Below are 20,839 nucleotides of genomic sequence, written 5' to 3'. Positions count from 1 at the left end.
ACCATCAAATACAATTTACAAATGCACTGAGTGTCCTTGATATGACCTTAAAAGTGGGTTAGTAACTGATTGAGTGGAAGGCAACAAAGGGTAAGTGGTAAATGAAACTCTGAGGAAAGTATAGTCTTATTTGTTTATTTTGACTTTTTATTTATTTATTTATTAATTTCAAATTAAATTGACACGTAAATTTTACATTGTCATGAAATACAGCATCATAATGTTATATAAAGTATATGGATACAGCTCAAATATAAAGGGAAGAAAATAAAAGTTAAAAAAAAAAAAAAAAAAACGAAAGAAACATTTTTTTCCCCCCCATCAGTATCCACTAAACTATTAATCTGTAACATTCAGTTATATTGCTTCCTTAGACCACATATTGAGGGGGACGGGCAAACATATTAGAGAAGTTACTTATTATATTCAATTTCAAGAAGAACTGATGCAATCCCAAACTCGTATCATAACAGGCTTTTTAGAATCTAAGAAGACTCTCAATTGGTCAGGCGAAAAAAAGACATACTTTGTTGAACCTAACCGAACTATACATTTACATGGATAGGCCAGTAGGAAAGATCCTCCCAAGTCCAAAGTTTTTTGTTTTAATTCCAGAAAAAGTTTTCTTCTCTGTTGAGTAGATTTAGTAACATCTTGAAACATCCAAACCTTGGCACCCGCAAATAGAGTGACTGAATTCTGAAAATAAAGACGTAAGATTGCATTAAGATCTTGCTCGAAAGTAAATGAAATTAATAAAGTCCTTCGCTCCGTATTAGCGTCCAAAGTTTGTTCTAATATTTCGGATATATTCGCCAAATCCAAGCTTTTCTCTACTTTTATACCCCACATTATCCTGAACATACTCAAGTTCAATGTAGTTAAAAAAAAAAAATATATATATATAAAGTAAGAACAGAGTAATACAAATAAGAACTAAATAATAAACTATCAATAGCCAGTTACAATCTAATACACTTCACCAATGGGTAGAAACCTCTCAAAGTGGAAAGTTTTCAGTCTCTTTTGTGAAATACCAAGTAATCAGGCTGATCCTTGATTACTATTGATAGTGAGTTTTTCCATTTAGCACCTTGGTCTCTAAAGTCTGCGGAGTGAACTGACTTATAGCAAACTCTCTTGCAATCTGGAAAATGAAGTCTAAAGTAGTCCCTAGAACCAGAGATTATATTGTGTAGGGGAATAGTTCATAATAACATAAGAATAGCCATACTGGGTCAGACCAGTGGTCCATCTAGCCCAGAATCCTTCTTCCAGCAGTAGCCAATCCAGGTCACAAGTACCTGGTAGAATCCCAATTAGTAGCAACATTCCATGTTACAAATCCCAGGGCAAGCAGGGGCTTCTCCCATGTCCATCTTGGACCTCCTCCAGGAACTTGTCCAAACTTTTTTTTTTTTTTAAACAAACTCTTTCTCAAAATAATAGCTTAGCAAAGTTTAATACGCTAATTACTTCACTGAAGTACAGAGAGTATATATTTCTTAAAACCAGTGAAAAATCAGCTTTCATGGATCCTATCAAGTGACGTGAAAAATCACAAATTTCAAAACTTCTCGAACAATCGGAAGCTTTCTCTTGCACCCACTTTGGCCAAAGTTTTGTCAAACAGGGCTGTATTAAGTTTCGAACAGTGTTTAAGCTTGATATTGCATTTCTTGCTTAGAATGTCAATCATATCCTCCCCTCAGCCATCAATTTTCCAAGCTGAAGAGCCCTAACCTCTTTAGCCTTTCCTCATATGGGAGCAGTTCCATCCCTTCTATCATTTTGATTGCTCTTCTTTGAACCTTTTCTAATTCTGCTATATCTTTTTTTGAGATAGGTGACCAGAATAGAAAATAATACTCAAGGTAAGGTCATACCATGGAGCTATAAGTACATAAGTGTTGCCATACTGGGAAAGACCAAAGGTCCATCAAGCCCAGCATCCTGTTTCCAACAGTGGCCAATCCAGGTCACAAATACCTGGCAAGATCCCCAAAAAGTACAAAACATTTTATACTGCTTATCCCAGAAATAAGCCGTGGATTTTCCCCAAGTCCATTTTAATAATGGTCTATGGACTTTTCCTTTAGGAAGCCGTCCAAACCTTTTTTTAAACCCCACTAAACTAACCGCCTTTACTACATTTTCTGGCAACGAATTCCAGGGTATAATTACACGTTGAGTGAAGAAACATTTTCTCAGATTCGTTTTAAATTTACTACTTTGTAGCTTCATCAAATGCCCCCTAGACCTAGTATTTTTGGAAAGAGTAAACAGACGCTTCACGCCTACCCTTAACACTCCACTCATTATTTTATAGACCTCTTTCATATCTCCCCTCAGCTGTCTTTTCTCCAAGCTGAAGAGCCATAGCTGCTTTAGCCTTTCCTCATAGAGAAGTCGTTCATCCCCTTTATCATTTTTGTCGCCCTTCTGTGTGCCTTTTCTAATTCCACTATATCTTTTTTGAGATGCGGTGACCAGAAATGAACACAGTATTCGAGGTGCAGCCGCACCATGGAGCGATACAAACACATTATATCGTCATTTTTGTTTTCCATTCCTTTCCTAATACCTAATGTTCTATTTGCTTTCTTAGCAGCCACAGCACACTGAGCAGGAGGTTTCAACGTATCCACGACGACACCTAGATCCCTTTCTTAGTCTGACTCCTAACGTGGAACCTTGCATTATGTAGCTATAATTCGGGTTCCTCTTTCCCACATGCATCATTTTGCACTTGGTCACATTAAACGTCATCTGCCATTTAGACACCCAGTCTCGTAAGATCCTCTTGTAATTTTTCACAATCCTCTTGCGATTTAACAACTTTGAATAACTTTGTGTCGTCAGCAAATTCAATTACCTCACTAGTTACTCCCATCTCTAGGTCATTTATAAATATATATTAAAAAGCAACGGTCCCAGCACAGACCTCTGTGGAACTCCACTTACTACTCTTCTCCATTGAGAATACTGACCATTTAACCTTACTCTCTGTTTTCTGTCTTTTAACCAGTTTTAAATCCACAATAGGACACTACCTCCTATCCCATGACTTTCCAATTTCCTCTGGAGTCTTTCATTATAATATTTTTGGTCTTATTTTACATCCCTCTCCTAATAATTCCTATCATCCCGTATGCTTTGTTGGCCACTGCCACGTAAGCTGGTGTCATGCCATGTAATATTTGAAAGACAAACTCACATAATTTAAAAATAATCCTGGCTTTAATGGGCGGTCAATAATGGAGTGGCTCTATCAAAACAAGATACCTTTAGGACAAGCTAGTTGCTGTATATTGGGCCATTTGCATCTGTTTTAGGACACCCTCCTTACATCCAGCATAGATAGAATTGCAGTAATCGAACGAAAACGAAGGGTTGAACTAGCAATCTAGTCAGGTGAGAAATATGATCTGATTCTCCTTGGCTTCTAAAGAGACTTGAAGGATTTTTACTTGAGGAACGCGAGGTGACTGCCAATACACCCAGTACCTTAAGCGTAATTTTGCATTGTCAATGGTAAAATTATTATATATGGTATGGTCAAAGGGGTTGGTTACCACAAGAAATTTAGTCTTATCTCTGTGTAACTAAGTCAGAAGCCCAGGATTCCAACAAATCAAGACAAAGCCTAATCTTAGGGACAATTTCTGGAAGATCAGTCTTGAAAGGGATATAGATGGTGACATGATCTTACCCGCTGAAGGTAGCCTTCTCTCCACTCTATGTATCTTGCAAGCTATTACTTTTGCAGGAGACAAGTAGAACAACATTTCTATTCCTTCGCACATTCTTTATGGAGCAAAAAAAGTCTTCTCGGGCCCACGTTTTTGTAAGTGATATTGCGGAAGAGCTATCTGGTAAGGTTTGTCTTTGTGGATGATACCAATAGAGTAGACACCCCTCGTGCTATGGATAACACAAGGAGAGACCTAGTGAAGCTTGAAGAATGGTTCACACTTTGGCAGCTAAAATTTAATGTTCACAAATTGGTCATGCATCAGGGCTACAACACCCAGAGTTAGTGGTACAGTTGAGGGGGGGGGGGGTGGTGAAGTACTTGTGCACAACAGAATGGGACTTGGGTGCGTTTATAAGTGATAATCTTAAGGTAGCCAAACATGTAGAAAAGGCTATGGCAAAAGCCAGAAGGGTGCTTGGGAGAGAAATGACCAGCAGGTATAAGGTGATATTGCCTCTGTATAATTCTATTATGAGAACTCTTTTTAGTTCGGGAGACTGTACCTTCAAAAAGATATAAACAGGGTGGAGTCAGTTCAGAAGGCGGCTACTAAAATGGTCAATGGTCTTTGTCATAAAGCGTATGGCGATGGACTTAAAAATCTCTATGTATACTGTGGAAGAAAGGCGGGAGGGGGAGATATGATAGAGATGTTTAAATATCTCCGTGGTATAAATACAGTTTAACTGGTGATTTATAGTAATGCTGGTCTGATACATCTTTTAGGGAGTGTTCATTTGGTTTATTAGCATATCTTAAATTAACACAAACACATTTTTAACATGAATTTGATAAGCTGTAATTAATGTTTTTAGTTCTTTGATTGTATTTCTTTAACCTGTTGTAGGCATTGTTGAAAGGACAGATTAATATATAAATATATGGCATGAAATCAACCAGAAAAAAACATCAAAAATAGGGGGTGGGGACGGGGCATCAAAATCTCAAATGAACTTTAAAAGGAACCAAAATCTTTGCCCTGTATATATCTTTGCAGAAATATCTGTTCTAACTTGCTTAGGGGCGCTTTTACTAAGCCGCGTAATCATGACCAACGCGTGCCAAAATGGAGTTACCGCACGGCTACCGTGTGGCTCTTGTGGTAGTTTCATTTTTGCCGTGCGTCCGAAAAATAATTTTTATTTTATGCAGCGCGTATCTGAGGTGCACCAAGTGGTATTTGGCGTGCGTAGGTCATTACCACCTGGTTACCCCATGAGACTTTACCGCTAGGTCAGTGGCTGGCGGTAAGGTCTCTGACCCAAAATGAACATGCAGCAATTTTCATTTTGACGCATGTCCATTTTCGGCAAAAATGTTTTAAAAGGCCATTTTTCAACGTATCTTAGTAAAAGGACCCTTTAGTTTCTGGATACTGGTGCTTAATATAATCTGGCACCAGATATTCAGTCAGTGCCTGGTATTAAATATCTGGGTCAAATTCCACCTGCTGTAGTTGGTTCCTTAAAAATCATTGACTGCCATGAGCTAGATATTGGCCCCATAAATTTAAGACAGATTAATGTAATGCAACAACTTTTATCATTAAATATAATTACATTTTTTAATGCCTGCTTGTAGTGGAAAGTAAAGGTGAGTAAGCATGTGTAGCATGTATTATAAAACATCTTGAATTTCTTTATCATGGACATTGTGTTTTATCCCCCCATTTCAAATCAAGAATACCTTTTACAGTGTATTATGAATTTATTGTAAAGAAAGTTAAAAAAAATAGTCAAAACAATAATGGGCCGATGCTCAAAATCAAACATGGGCGCTAGAGGTGATTAGCGCCGGACTAGCACCCACATTAGTGAGCACAGAATGCTCAGAGGCTCTAGTGCAGGTGGCGATGTGTGCGCCAAAGATTAGTGCAGGTAGCATGCTAATGTAATCAAACCGATGTTAATGAGGTCATTTCCTATTCTCTCTCAATGATCCTCGAACAGTGCACAAAACAAACCTGCCTTACTGCTGAAAAATTAACGCTAGCTCAGAGAAGGCATTAGAGTGTTTGAAGAGAGGATTTCTTTTTTTTTTTTTTTTTTTTAAATCTGCTGTTTTTTTTATATAATTTGGAAGCAGACGGAAGCCTGCGCAAGCCCCTAAGTGCTGGTAGTTAGAGACCAATGTGTACGAGTCAGAGCAAACCGAAAAGTGAAAGCACACATTGGCACCTGTTTCCTGTGTTTAAATATAAGCCTTCCACGTTAAAAAATAAATAAATAAAAATTGAAATGCTTATGTTTGAAGGTGCAGAAAAGACGCCAGTTTGTGCTTCACTTTCGGGTTTGCCAGGCGCATACGCATAGGAGCTGAGCTTACTTCGAAACTGTAATGTGCATACGCCAAGCACGTGCCCCCCATGCTTTCACTTTTACAGCATGCATATATTTGAATATCATTTCCTTTGAGCATTGGCGAGCTATGTTTCTGCGCAGTTCCAGTGGTACTGTTTCTGCGCTGTTGGCTTATCACATGAGTTCTAAGCATCGGCCCATAAGAGTTTAACTGGTGTAAAGATTAACACCAATTTAAAAAAATCATCATGCACAATAACCCATGTTGTCTTTTTGTGTACTATTTGAGTATACAGGATATAATCATTGACCTCAAATATTTTGGTAGATTGTATCACTGTAGTTCTTATGTAAGCACTATACCCTGTGCAGCAGTGGCCAAAGAAAGCAAGTAGTTTTAAGAATGATTAGGACAGGAATGGAGAATGAAGCAAGGAATATTATCTCTGTATTCTATGGTGAGATTGCACCTTGAGTATTGTGTGTAATTCTGGTTACTGCATTTCAAAAATGTTGTAGTTGAATTAGAAAACATACAAAGAAGGACAGCTAAAATGATTTCAGGGGATGAAACAACTCTGATATAAGGAAAGGCTGAAGAGTTTGGGGCTCTTCAGCTTGGAGAAGAGATGGCTGAGGGGAGACATGATAGAATGGAATGAACAAATGTTAGTCAATTTACTCTTTCAAAAAAATAGTACATTAAAACAAGAGAGTATTTTTTTTCCACTCTGCGTATAGTTAAGCTCTGGATCTCATTGCTAGGGTAAGTGGTAAAACTAGTTAATGTGCAGTAGCTGGGTTAATAAAGTTTTTTGGACATATTCCTGGAGGTAAAATCCATAAACCATTATTAAGGTAGACATGGGGAAAGCCACTGCTTATCCCCTAAGTAGCATGGAATCTTGCCAGTTTGGACCAATGTGACAAGCCTTGCCTTCTTAATGTATGGAGAGACAACATAGTTGTTGCAGAGGATAGAGGCAGCTCCTGAAGGTTACTTAGATTTGGGGGATCAGTGTAAGTTTTTAGCCTGTGACTTAATGGGGAAATCATACTGTCATAGGGACCCACTGGAGCTCAGTTGTACTTGGGTCAGGCTAAGCTTTGTTTTGTTTTTAGGCTAGCCTATTCTGGAATTGCTGTTACAGATGGTCAGTTTATTCAGTCAGGGCTATAGGTAAATTGGGTTCAACAGGTAGATAATAGGACTGAGTATCCATGAACTGAATCAGCTCAGCTAGAGGCTTGATCTAGATATTAAATAAAGTAGGCAACAGTATTGATCCTTGTCATGTCCTGCAGGTCAGTGTCTACAGTAGTGATGAGATGCTGGAAAATTGTATCAACTGCTGCCTATCTGATGTGAACCAGGCTAGTATTGTCACTGATAACTGTTTCTGCTAGTCGTGCTAGCATGATATTGTGGGCCATACTGTAAAATGCTACTGATAAATCTAGCAGTACTAGTGCGGCAAATCCTCTTTCTGTGAAAATTGGCTAGTACGGACACAAGAAATATAGAAAATGATGGTAGGTAGACAACCTAAGCACAGACTTACGAAGTTCCGTAGGTTACTATCCAGCTTATTTTCGAAAGAGAAAAACGTCTATAGTGCGACCTAAATCGGGAGATAGATGTTTGTCTCGCAAAGGCGCCCAAATCGGTATAATCGAAAGCCGATTTTGGGCGTTTCCAACTGCACTCTGTTGCGGAAATGAATAAAGTTGACGGGGGCGTGTCGGAGGCGGAACTGGGGCGTGGTTATCAGCCGAGGAGAGATGGGCGTCTTTAGCTGATGATCGAAAAAAAAAAAGGCGTTTTTACCACGATTTTGGATCACTTTTTTTGGACCCTTTTTTTCACAAACAAGTCCCAAAAAAGTGCTCCACCTGCCCAGATGACCACTGGAGGGAATCGGGGATGACCTCCCCGGACTCCCCCAGTAGTCACTAACCCCCCTCCCACCAAAAAATACCCCACTTTACAAACTTTTTTCCAGCCTCTATGCCAGCCTCAAATGCCGTACCCACCTCCATGACAACAGAATGTGTTTGATCCTGTCACAGCCTTTCCCTGGGTCAGATGTGGCTCTCGGGTGCAGTACAGGTGTTACATCCCTCACCTGTTCGCTCCTCCCGGCTAAGTCATTCTGCAGCTCTATCCAAAAGGGACAAGGTTCAGTCTTAAGGGTCTGTTTCAGTTTCCTAAGTCTGGCAGCCGTCATCCGGCTTGGAGCAAGAGCAGCAGCCATCTTGGCTAGCTCAGGAGGGGGCAGCCATCTTGTCTAAACGAGAACAGGAAGGAACTCCATATCTGGTCTTGGGAGGCTGCCATGTTGGATTCACATGAGTTTGGTTTGCTCTGATTGCTTCACTATTTAAAGCACTGCCTCCAGGCCTTCTTTGCTTTGGCCTCAGTTGTTCTGAGGAGTTGCTGCCGGAATGCTGTTTGCCAGCTATCTTCTGTTCCTGATTTCCTGTGTACCGGACTTTGGCTAGTTTCTTGGATTTCGCTTGTTTGCTGCCTGCCTTGACCCTGGACTGATTTTTGACTATTCTTGCCTATTCGGCGTTCTGGTGCTGGACTGTGTCTGTTTCCTGCCATCCTGGTCAGCGGCTGTGCAACCCCGCCGGTTCCAGAAGTCCTGGTGGCCACCTGCAGCTGAGAGCTCAACTCTCGGTGAACGGTGGTCGTTTCCCTGGTGAAGCTAGGGATTGTCTGGCTGCCTGACCGAGTACGGCTTCACTCTATCTCAGCCATGCTCAGTCGGGACACAGGGGCTCACTACTACCGGGTCATAACAACAGGGTCACATCAGCATTGCATTGTGGTGGGTGTAGGGTTTTGGGCTCTGTGATTTCATTAGCTTGTGTTACAGTCTCACGATGTTGGTAGTTGGTAGGCTCTTCTCACATGGTGCTTTTCCCCCTGCCTACTGGGTCAGAGTGTGCCCTGTTGTGTTTCCTGTTGTAGTCCATGCGGTAGTGGCCATTTTTTAAAGCCAGTTTTAGTTCCCTTTCCTGTGTTAGCCACGTTAGACAACTTAGTTCTTCCCTTGAATGTGGCTGAAAGAGGGCATTGTACAGCATTCTGCCAGCTCTGACCTACTGCTAATCTCAGTACCAGGGAGACTCGTTGCCAGTGGGGCACAACCTCTGATCTGCAGTTAACTGTGAGTAAAGGCGGTTATTCCAATAAAGGACGTTTTCGGAGAGATTAGTCTTCAGGTGTCAACTGGTGTGCCAATGTTATATAGCAGCAACCAGTCCTAGAGGGCCTGCGTGTATGCAGGTCCCTGGAGCACTTTTAGTGGGTACAGCATTGCACTTCAGCCAGGTGGAACCAGGCCCATCCCCCCCCCCCCCAACCTGTAACACTTGTGCTGGTAAATGGGAGGCCTCCAAAACCCACTGTACCCACATGTAGGTGCCCCCTTCACCCCTAAGAGCTATGGTAGTGTTGTACATTTGTGGGTAGTGGGTTTTGGGGGAGGGGGGTTGGGAGCTCAGCACCCGTGGTATGGGAGCTATGCATGTGGGAGCTTTTTCTGAAGTCCACCGCACTGACCTAGGGTGCCCAGTTGGTGTCCTGGCATATCAGGGGCGCCAGTGTACTATGAATCCTGGCCCCTCCCAAGACCAAATGGCTCAGATTAGGATGTTTTTGAGCTGGGTGTTTTTAGTTTCCATTATCGCTAAAAAAAACCAAACGCCCAGCTCAAAAACGTCCATTTTTTCGAAAACTCGGTTCGGCCCGCCCCTTCACGGACCCGTTCTCGGAGATAAACGCCCATGGAGATAGGCGTTTCCGTTCGATTATGCCCCTCCACGTAACTTTGTAAGTCTAAGTGCTTTGAAAATATGACTCCAAATGGCCTATCCAGTCGGTTCATCACACCATCTACTATCCCTTCTTTTTCCCTTTGAAATCCTATGTGTTAGTCCTATACCATACCACACATCCACCAGCCTTTCTATAAAGAAGTACAGTGCACTCCCATTTAAGTGCACGTCGGATAAGTGCATGCTGTTTAACTGCATGGCGTACTTCGGTCCCATTTTTGGCGCCACCAATTTGTATGGGGACAAACGTTTTGGTTTAGCGCACCACTGATAAGTGCAAGATTTGCTTATATGCATGGTTTAAGACCGCTCCTCTGCAGGAAAGACTCTGCATAAGTGCACGCACGAAATATGGAAGCTGATTGGCATGTGACAAAGGGGCGGTAAATTTGAAATCTCGTTGGTTAACTGCCACAGGCAGAAGAAGCAAAAGAATGTTGTTAGAGTGTACACTGGAGTCGTCGTCGCGCAACTGTAAGACTTTAACACTGGCTGAACGAATAAAAGTTCTTTAAAAAATTAGAAAACAAACATAGTCAAGCATCTATTGCTAAAGAATATGGTGTCAATCCCAGTCAAATTTCACGTATCTTGAAGCAGAAAGATCAGCTTCTGGAAGACTGGCAAAACAATACATATCCACACAGGAAACGAAAACGGGTGGGAAAAGCTGAGGATGGTGGTTTTCTCAAGTCAGGAGCAGACAGTTTCCTGTCAGTGGTCCACTGCTTATGGAGAAAGCTAATCAGCTAGCTGAAAGTCTTGGGACTAACTGAATTCAAAGCCACTGTTGGATGGTTGGAATGATAGAGAGAGAGAGGAACAAAAATTCAAGAAAGAGAGGAACAACATAAAATTCAAGAAACAGCATGGTGAAAAACAAGACGCTGATGACTTTGGTGCTGAAAATTGGGTTGTTTCAGTTCTTCCTACCATCTTGAACAAGTTTGCAGTTTGCACCTCATGATGTTTTCAGTGTTGACAAACGGTCTCTACTGGCGAGCGATTGCTGATGGAACACTTGCATTCAAACAAGCCGAAACTACAGGAAGTAAAACATCGAAGGACAGACTGATGATCCTCCTTTGCTGCAATATGGATGGGAGTGAGAAATTGGAACCACTCGTCATTGGAAAGAGCAAGCAGCCCCGTTGCTTCAAGAATGTTAAGCGACTTCCTGTGTCATACGAGGCTAATGCAAATTCATGGATGACTGGGGAAATTTGGAAGCAGTGGCTAAAGAAGTTAGACACTAGAATGTGGGCACAAAAGCGTCAGATTTTGTTGCTTTGTGCTAATTGTGCTGTACACAGTGATGATGTCAGGCTGTCTAACGTCAAGGTGGTTTTCCTGCCACCAAACACTACCTCTCTGATCCAACCTATGAATCATGGCATAATAGCCAATTTCAAACATTATCGGGCTTTTGTGCTACGTCATCTGATGAGCGTTATGGATGATCAGACTGGGAAGGATAAACGTGCTGTTGAACTGGCTCGTAATCTATCACTGTTGAATTCCCTACATATGCAGAAAGAAGCCTGGAATCATGTTACACAGGCAGCCATTGTGAACTGCTACAAGCGGGCAAGCTTTAAGGATGTGGAGAGGGATGAAACAGATGCAGCTTTTGCAAATGCATCAGATGAACAGGCTATTGACATCCCAGCCGGTGTTACTGAAGAGGAGTTTCATCACTACGTAGCTGTTGATTACTATCTGCAAACAGCTGACGATAGCACTGATGTCGAGATATGCGCCTACATGCAGGCAACAATGGCTGATGATGAAACAGATGATGAAATGAGCAGCGAGGCACATGCTGACGAAATTCAACAACCTCATGTCACTTTTGCAAGAGCGCTGGGGAGTCTCAACACCATGCAGGCCTATCTGAAGGCCACTTGATGTCAGTGCTATGACATTTTTTACCGCCTGGCAGACATAGTCTATGGAACTCACAGATACTAGTGTACAGAGGACTAGGACTGATTACTTCAAGTAAGCCTAATGTCAGTTAACAGAGACTGTGTAACATCAGTTAATGGAGACTGTATACTGTACGTATAATAAACAGTACTGTACATATGTTTATCAGATATCAAGCTTCTTTGGGTCACAACGGCTAAGTGCACGCTTCGGTTAACTGCATGTATTTCTTTGGTCCCAGATCTCTATCTCCATATGCTTTATGACAAACGCTGAGCATTTTAGTAGGTATCCTTTGAACAGGTGCCATTGTGTCTATATCTTGCAAAGGTTTTATTTGGTCTAGAATTTGGTAGTTAAGATTTAATACTTAAAGTGTAAGGTCAATGCATTTGTGCTAAAAAAAATTGTGAGCGAACAGTATGGTTTGGGGGTGAAGTACTTTTGTGCACAAGAGATGAGTGGGGCTCAAGGGTGATCATATGTGATAATCTTAAGGTGGCCAAACTGGTAGAAAAAAGGGTGTCAAAAGCCAGAAGGATGCCTTGGTGCATAGGGAGATGAATGGCCAGCAGGGAAAAAAAAGGAAGTGATAAGGTCCCACAAGACCCTTTTATATAGAGGCATTATTTTAGAGTTCTGTGTACAGTGTTGGAGACTACAACTTCAAAAAATATACAAACAGGATGGAATCAGTCCAGAGGGCAGCCACTAAAATGGTCAGTGGTCTTTGTCATAAAGTATATGGAGTCAGGTATTCTCATATCTTACTGGAAGCATTAAAATAGGTGTTGTCTGATTTGACATTGTACTTTCAAAAATTCATAATTATAAAAAAAAGGGTAAAATGGCTTCCAAATTCTATAAAATTAGTTACTCCAGGGCAGTGGCGTAGCTATATGGGGGCCTGGGCCCCTCAAATTAGCTCAGGGTCCCTGGTTTGGCTGAGAGGGGGTCCTCAACTCCCTCCAGCTGAAGCGTTTGTCTGTCCCGTGCTGTCTTATTTTGCCTTTCCTGTTTTCAGTGTCACCGTGCATGCTCAGTTTCATTAAAATGATCATGCAGGGCGTGCTGAAAACCGGAAAGGCAGTACGAAACCAGCGCAGGACAGACCAATGCTTCAGCTGTGGGGACACCTGCCAGCAAGGCACTTTTGTGGCAGTCGGTGGGGGGGGGGGGGGGGGGGGTCGGAAGCAGGGGAGGCAGACTAAAATGTGCCGCCTCTCATCGAAGTCTGACTGCGTTCCTGCTCCAGGGCTGTCAAGAGATACAGCTGGGCCCGAGTCAGGGCCACTGCAGCACTGGCCTCCCTTTCTCAGGCCGCCTCCACTGCTGCCCCACCCCCTTACTTTCCTGCATCTGCTCCTCCCTCGGACAGTCACTCTCCTGCTCCTGTGAGCCAGGTCCAAGGTTATTGCATTAACGCAATCATCCGGGTCCCAACACAGAGAGATGGACCGAGGGAGCAGAGCCTTCTGGCACTGGGCCCCCCTTGGAGGCTGGGCCTGGGGGGTTCTTGGCAGCCATGAGTTACTCCACACCGCATCTCAAGAAAGATATAGTGGAATTGGAAAAGGTGCAGCGAAGTGCGACGAAAATGATAGCGGGGTCTTTTCCCAGTGTGGCATTACTTATGTACTTAATATGAGCACAGGAAACTATTATGCCTGTAACGGATAAGCAATATTCTTTTGTCTAAAAATAGGCTTTTACCACTTGATTTTATATTACAATCCTTGCTGTTTATTTATCTATTTATTTTATTTATTTATTTAGATTTTGCTCGCACCTTTTTCAGTAGTAGCTCAAGGCGAGTTACATTCAGGTACTCTGGATATTTCTCTGTCCCAGGAGGGCTCACAATCTAAATTTGTACCTGAGGCAATGGAGGGTTAAGTGACTTGCCCAAGGTCACAAAGGGCAGCAGTGGGATTTGAACCGGCCACCTCTGGATTGCACGACTGGTGCTCTAACTACTAGGCCACTCCTCCACATGATGTATATGATTATATGTATCAAGGATAAACTGAATATTTTATAGATATTTGTAAGGATTTGAGCACCGCATAAACATTTCTGTGAAATGGCAAGAGGATAGGTGGCTTTCTGATTCATATATTTTTAATCTTTATTCAATATATTATTCAGAATACCGGGATTAGACTCTTAGAGGGAGCTCATGGGAGAGATCATGCCATTCCACTCTTTGTTCGATGTCACTGGTTGCCTATGAGTACAGGGTTATGTTTAAAATATTGTCTCTGACCCACAAAGCTCTCTATGGTAGGACCCCCCCCCCCCTTCTTATCTGACAGATATGATTCACTTGTACATTCCTGGTAGGGCCATGCACTCTGTCGACACCAATAAGTTATCTGATTCCTACTTATCTCTAGAGCTTGCCTGGCGGCAGCCTGGAAAGCTACCTTTTTTGTACTTCCCAACTTTGTGAAATCAGATACCCACTGATGTGTGGACTGAAGTCATTTAAATTCAAAAATTATTTTTTTTTTCAGAAGGCGTTTGTGACTTCAGCCCTTGCTCCTGCTTGTTGAGCGATTTTTCCTGATAAGATATTTTGTTTGTTCCTTGTGTGGTTTACTGCTTACACGTTCGCCAACTACAAAGGAAATTTATTATCAAGAAGTTGTTACAAATTTATTCTATGACCCAATATATTTAAAACATTTTGAAATTTAACCAAACACTTGACTGGAAATCACAGAAAAAATTTGCTACCATTTTGTTGAACTCGCAGGAGATCAAAAGAGACTTGCGTCTTCTGGGTTTTTCTGCCCACTTCAGGAAATCATCACAGTTTCTGGCCCATATACAAAGTGATTCTATTCTTGAAAAACAGTTGCAAAATTACACTTTTATTGGACTCTTAACACAAAGGACACTAGTAGTAGTGTTGCATGGGTCTCTACTAAATCCCGAGAGGTCTCTAAAAATTCAGACTATCATGGGAAATGGCTTCCAATCCAGCATTTAAATGCACTCTAAATGTTCCCAATAATTGTCTTTTCTTATATAGGACATAATAGACCTTATTTATAGGAGGAAGTGACTCCACGGGCAGTTTCAAAATCTCCAACATATACTACTTAAACAATTCTCTGGCTGATATCTGAATTTTAGGAAAATTCAGAAACCAAAGATTATGGTTCTCATGATTTCCAATTGTGAACATTTAACCAACTTTGCCCCTTGGATCTTTAACACCTTCCTCCAAACCCTTCATTTTCCCATGATAATCTTAATATGATGTTTCAACTTTAACAGTTCTTGATGTTACACTTTCCATCGCATGCTCCACTTGGCCCAACCTGCTACTCAGTTTTAATTGGTGAAGTTATTGCCCTCCATATAGAAGTAAGGGTAATCTCAGTTGGCTCTTTCACCACCTCAGATAATCTAAGCTCCCTTGTGCTTCCTGCAATGGACCTAAGTTAACCAGGTGCTTCCAGCAGGAGCAAATCCTCTGGGAGTGGGGAGTCATAGCCAAGCCTTGTCAGGGGTCTGGATGCTTCAAGGACGCCCCCCAACATCCACAGATGCTGCCGCACCTTGTTCTCCAATCGCCCCCAGTGGAGTCAGCAAACTGCTTGCTAGGGGATGAGGTGGAACTTGGGGGTGGGCTGAGTGTTATGCCTTCAAGTAACGCTGGCTCTCCCTGTGCCGGCGAAACAGCAAGGATGCCTCCAATATCTGACAGAGGAATAACACAAAATTGAAGTCTGCACAAGAGCGGGAGCATCAGGTAAGGTTTTGCTTACTCTACCCCTCCTTTTAATATTCTCTAATGAAAAGTTCAAGGAAATAGTAGAAGAAGATGAGGAGCAGTCCGCACCACTTTAAATCGTGTCAGCCGTCTGGAGCTGATCTTTTCAAGACATATCTCGGAAGTTATCAAAACTGGTTTCCCTTTGCACATTGCATTCCATTTGTTCTGTTTAGACTTTCCATCTTTCCATACAGCCATACATGCTTTCATTGCATCTAGGTTGGACTATTGTAACATGATGTATTCTGGGCTTCCAGTTGCTCAACTTAAATGACTCCAGACTCTAAAACTGTATGGTTCACTTCCTTTGTAAAGCTAAGAGGTTTGTCCATACCTCTCCACTTATCTCTCTCATTTACACTAGTTACCCATCAAGTTCCATATTTCCTTCACGATTCTTTTGTTGGTTCACAAGATATTATGTTCTTGAGCCTGCTTATCTTTCTTTCAGTACTGATCAACCCCTACACACTGACATTCAATCTCTGGTGTCTAGATGCCAATCAGCACTTACTTCCTAATACAAAATTGATACATTTTGAATCTACACGCCAATCTGCTTTTTCCTATCTAGCCTAAGAACATAAGCATTGCTATACTGGGACAGACCGAAGGCCCATCAATTCTAGTATCCTGTTTCCAACAGTAGCCAATCCAGGTCACAAGTACCTGGCAAGATCCCAAAACAGTACAATATACTTGTTACTGCTTATCCTAGAAATAAGCAGTGGGTTTTCCCAAGCCCATCTTAATAATGGCTTATGGACTTTTCTTTTTGGAAGATATCCAGACCTTTTTTAAAACCCTGCTAAGCTGTGCTTTTACCACATTCTCTGGCAGTGAATTCCAGAGTTTAATTACGCATTGAGTGAAGAAATATTTTCCTGATTTGTTTTAAATTTACTACTTTGTAGCATCATTGTGTGCCTACTAGTCCTAGTATTTTTGGAAAGAGTAAACAAGCGATTCATGTCTACCTGTTCCACTCCACTTATCATTTTATATATCTCTATCATATCTCCCCTCAGTCATCTTTTCTGCAAGTTGAAGAGCCCTAGCTGCTTCAGCCTTTCCTCAAAGAGAGGAAGTCCCATCCCCTTTATCATTTTCATCACACTTCTCTGTACCTTTTCTAATTCCACTATATCTTTTTTGAGATGTGGTGAACAGAATTGCACACTGTATTCAAGGTGCAGTATTACCATGGAGCGATACAAAGGCATTACAACATCTTCAATTTTGTTTTCCTTTCCTAATAATACCTAACATTCGATTTGCTTTCTTTGCCATTGCTGCACACTGAGTAGAGGATTTCAATGTATCATCAACGATAACACCTAGATCCTTTTCCTGATCGGTGACTCCTAATGTGGAATCTTGCATCACATAGCTATAGTTTGGGTTCCTCTTTCCCACATGCATTACTTTGCAGTTGCTCACATTAAACGTCATCTGCCATTTGGATGCCCCCCATCTCCCAATCTCAAAAGGTCCAAAGCTTTGGAATGATCTCCCAAGCAATATTTGTAGTGAAGAATCTTTTTCCAAATTTAAAACTCTTCTGAAAACACAATTCTTTGTCAGCATTTCATTAAGTCCATTACAGTTGTGAGTCGGGATCTGGTATGCAGGGTTTGTTTTTACTATTGATCTTCTGAATTACTGATTTGTCCTTTCTTTTGTTTAACCCATTAGTGCCCGATGTTCCCGTATGGGAATACATCAATTTGTTCCCATATGGCTTATTATGGGAACATTGGGCGCTAATGGGTTAATGACATTCTTTTCTATTTTTATTTATGTTTAATATTTTTTATGTACACCAATGAGATCCTGCTGTGCTTGGAATTTGTGGTATATCAAGCCACATAAACATTTACCACTACCCTTTGTCACTTTCCACTCAATCAGTTTCTAACCCAGTCACTTACTTTAGGGTCTATTCCAAGTACATTGCTATCCCTTGATCAAACTGTCTGGTCACCCAGTCAATGAAATTAATCATATTCATCTGAAAATACCTGTCTTTAGTAAAATCATGCTGCTTCAGGTCCTGCAAATTACTGAATTTCAGGACGTTTGCTATTGTCACATGTTTCCAATAATTTACTCACCACAGAGGTCAGACTAACTGGCCCACAGTTCCCAGCCTCCTTATGATTATGTGGCGCGAGACCACATCTGCCTTTCTCATGTCCTCTGTAGCTTCTTAGTTGAATTGGTAGTCTGTTTTCTTCAAATACATTGAAGAAAACAGTTTTCTTAGCTGCATTAAGGTTTAGCAGTACTTTTGTGTTTCCTACAGTTTACTTTCCTCATCCAGGAGAAATTTATACTATATCATAGTGGTTCCTGATCCTGGAGGCACCCCAGCTAGTCAGGTTTTCAGGATATCCACAACGAATATTCATGAGAGATTTTCATGCAGTGGAAGCAGTACATGTAAATATCTCACATGAATATTCATTGTGGATATCCTGAAAACCTGACTGACTGGGGTGCCTCTAGGATCAGGTTTGGGAACCATCGCTATATCCTTTTCTGTTTCCATCCTTCACACTTAAGAGTCCAAATTTCTGGAGAGAACCAAGGTGAATGTGTTTTGAGTGGACGTAAAACTTTAGTGGTGCAGTTTTCTGTAGGGCCTTATCTAAATGTGTTTTCCAAATATCAACCTACTCTTGACACTAGTCTCACCATTCACATGGGGGATAATCCAAAGCCCCTAAGCTTGTTCAGCAGTAGAGAATGACACGGGGATTCACAGTAACCAGAGGACGGGGACAAACTTTGTCCCTATGTTACTTTCTACTTTGAAACCTGTTAATGAACTGGACTGTTTAGGTTTGATGCAGACAACAGTGTTTTTATTTTTGGAAACACACAAGCAAACATGCTGGCCACAGCTAGCAAAATTTGCATGGGGGGGGGGGGGGGGCGGTTCTGTACATCCTGCTACCAGCACAAATTCTAAGAAGACCTCTTCTATTGCAGAGGGACTCTGGAAGACAGGAGAGCTAGACTGAATCCTGAGATTGTTGATGACCTATTCATCCACAGATTAAAAAATCATAACCGTTCTTCATAGGGCATATTTCTCCCCTCTAGGGCATACAGAACAGGTTGTATTTTGTATCCCTGAACATTTTAACAGGGTGGATTAGGATTCCTTGGGGTAGTAGAAGTCAGCTATTGGGTTTGGAAGGGTAGAGGGTGGTGGCGGTGGGAGGGTTTATTATAACTGCTCATTGTTATTTTCTATTTGTAGTTTATACAAAAGTTGCACAGCATATTCCTTTTATACTTTAATAAAAATATTTAAATATAAAATCATAAGTGTTCAAGGCTTCTGCAGATGAGAACAGAGTCCACGGGGCAGGGATGGAAATGGGGGCTTGCAGGGATGGTATGAAGATGGGGCCTGCAGGAATGGGGTGGGGATGGAGACAGAACCAATGGGGACAAATTTTATCCCCGTGTCATTCTCTATTCAGCGGTCAGATTTTTCTGGTCTCTGATATTCTGAGCTCTGGAAGGCACCATCTGCTTCATGTGGTCACTTAAGCAAAATTTGATTAGAAAATGGTTTGTCCATGAGAGATTTTATTTCAGTACCACTATCCTGATATTCTGGGGTGCTAACCCCCTTGTACTACAGAGTCTAGTAAATGACCCTTTTTGTGAATTGGAGAATTGATTGTGTGAATCCTAGTGCTGTTCCCACTTCAGCTGTCTTCCTGGCAAGTTATCTTGGGTTTTGATATGTAGGTTTAAAGTCTTCCGTGATCACCAACCTAGAGAAACTCTGGACCATCTCTGTAATCAGACTGAGGAGTTTTGCACAGATGTGTTACAAGGTGGTTGATTTCTCTTCTAGCTGGATTAAAAGGGATTCTGACTCAGTTGGGCGATGATGGTTCTGCGCACTTAGTGTCCTGAGTCAGGACTGCTACTGCTCCACCCCATCTTCCTCATTGTGGTTGTTGGGCATTATTCAGATGGTGGTAAAACCTTGCTTTTATCTATCCAAGTTTGTTATTCCCAAGATGTGTAAATACTGTTCTCAGATGACACCATGAATTAATAAGATTGCTTAGTAGTTGATCCATCATTCACCAGGCCTGTGATTCTAAAGGGTGACATTTGGCTACAGTAGATTGCATAGGTATGACAGTACTATGATTGGGTAGTATTAGACCAGTGTTTTGACCTCTTGTACTTCACAAGAGAAGTTTTCTGTTTCTGATCACTGTTGAGATCCTTGAAGTCTCTTGGTCTGTTGGGCCAAGGTATATTTGTTGTTCCTTGATACTACTTATATTAATTATGCTCTTAGAAGCTTCCTCCAGGTTCTTGTACAAACTCTGCACACACATTAATTTTTCTGTAGCTAATACTGATGCAATCAACTTTACACATAGTTGTATGGCTATCAATGTACTTCTGTGTTTGTACTTTTTTTTTGCATACACATTGTATGTATTTTATTTACTGTATCTGATTGTAACTTTTAAATGCATGCGTTGGGGAACTCCATTGAAGCTCAGTATAAGGTTCCAACACTTGGCTTTTACATTGGCCTCCGAGTCTTATTTGTTTAGATTGTAGAGCAAATGAGGGAGGGAGTATGTGTGTGTGCAAAATTTCTTAGCGGTACTGTTCTTTAAAATACCCAAATATATATATGCAAAATTCTAATTTGAAAATAAAGTAAAATAGCTTTTGGAACTTTTTCATTGATGGATTTGTAATATGCTGTTCTTATGAAGGATTTTCTGAATTTCTTTTTCAATCTAGAACATCAAGTAGTAATCCAGGAACTAGAGAAGCAACATAAGGAGGACATCCCACAAATGCAGGTAAGATGTTAATAGGAGGTAAAATTTACATGTTTTATTGGTGATGAGGATTGTTTCCTGGATGTGTTAAGTATAGATATCTATATTTTCTTGGAAACAAAATGGGAAATTTTAGTGAGTGACCTGTTTTTATAAAATAACATCTTGTTTTTCATTGTGTTTAAAATGTCTTGTCAAGGCCCATGCTTTTAACCCCTGGATACTCTTAGGGCTTCTTTTACAAAGTTGCGCTAGCAATTCCTGTGCAGAATCACTAGTGTGGCTTAGTAAAAGAAGCCCTTAATGAGGATTGAAGTCTTCACGGTTCAGAAATTACTTTTCACTTCTGCCCTGTTGGTGCCATTATTGTAGATGGTATTGG

At 41.3% G+C, this 20,839-nt stretch overlaps 1 protein-coding gene across 1 annotated transcript in view; it reads left to right on the top strand.

The window, feature by feature from the left end:
* The window catches only part of FMN2 (formin 2), a 434,815-nt gene that overhangs the window by 92,212 nt on the left and 321,764 nt on the right, over positions 1-20,839 (top strand). The window contains exon 5 of the mRNA XM_030196386.1: positions 20,417-20,478. Within this exon, the coding sequence (XP_030052246.1) occupies positions 20,417-20,478 (62 nt within the window). The remainder of the gene's footprint in view (positions 1-20,416; positions 20,479-20,839) is intronic.

The sequence above is a fragment of the Microcaecilia unicolor genome, chromosome 3, assembly GCF_901765095.1.
Source record: "Microcaecilia unicolor chromosome 3, aMicUni1.1, whole genome shotgun sequence".
Classification (NCBI taxonomy): Eukaryota; Metazoa; Chordata; class Amphibia; order Gymnophiona; family Siphonopidae; genus Microcaecilia; species Microcaecilia unicolor.
The sequence above is the reverse complement of the archived record's forward strand: the minus strand, read 5'-3'. Positions and strand labels throughout refer to the sequence as shown.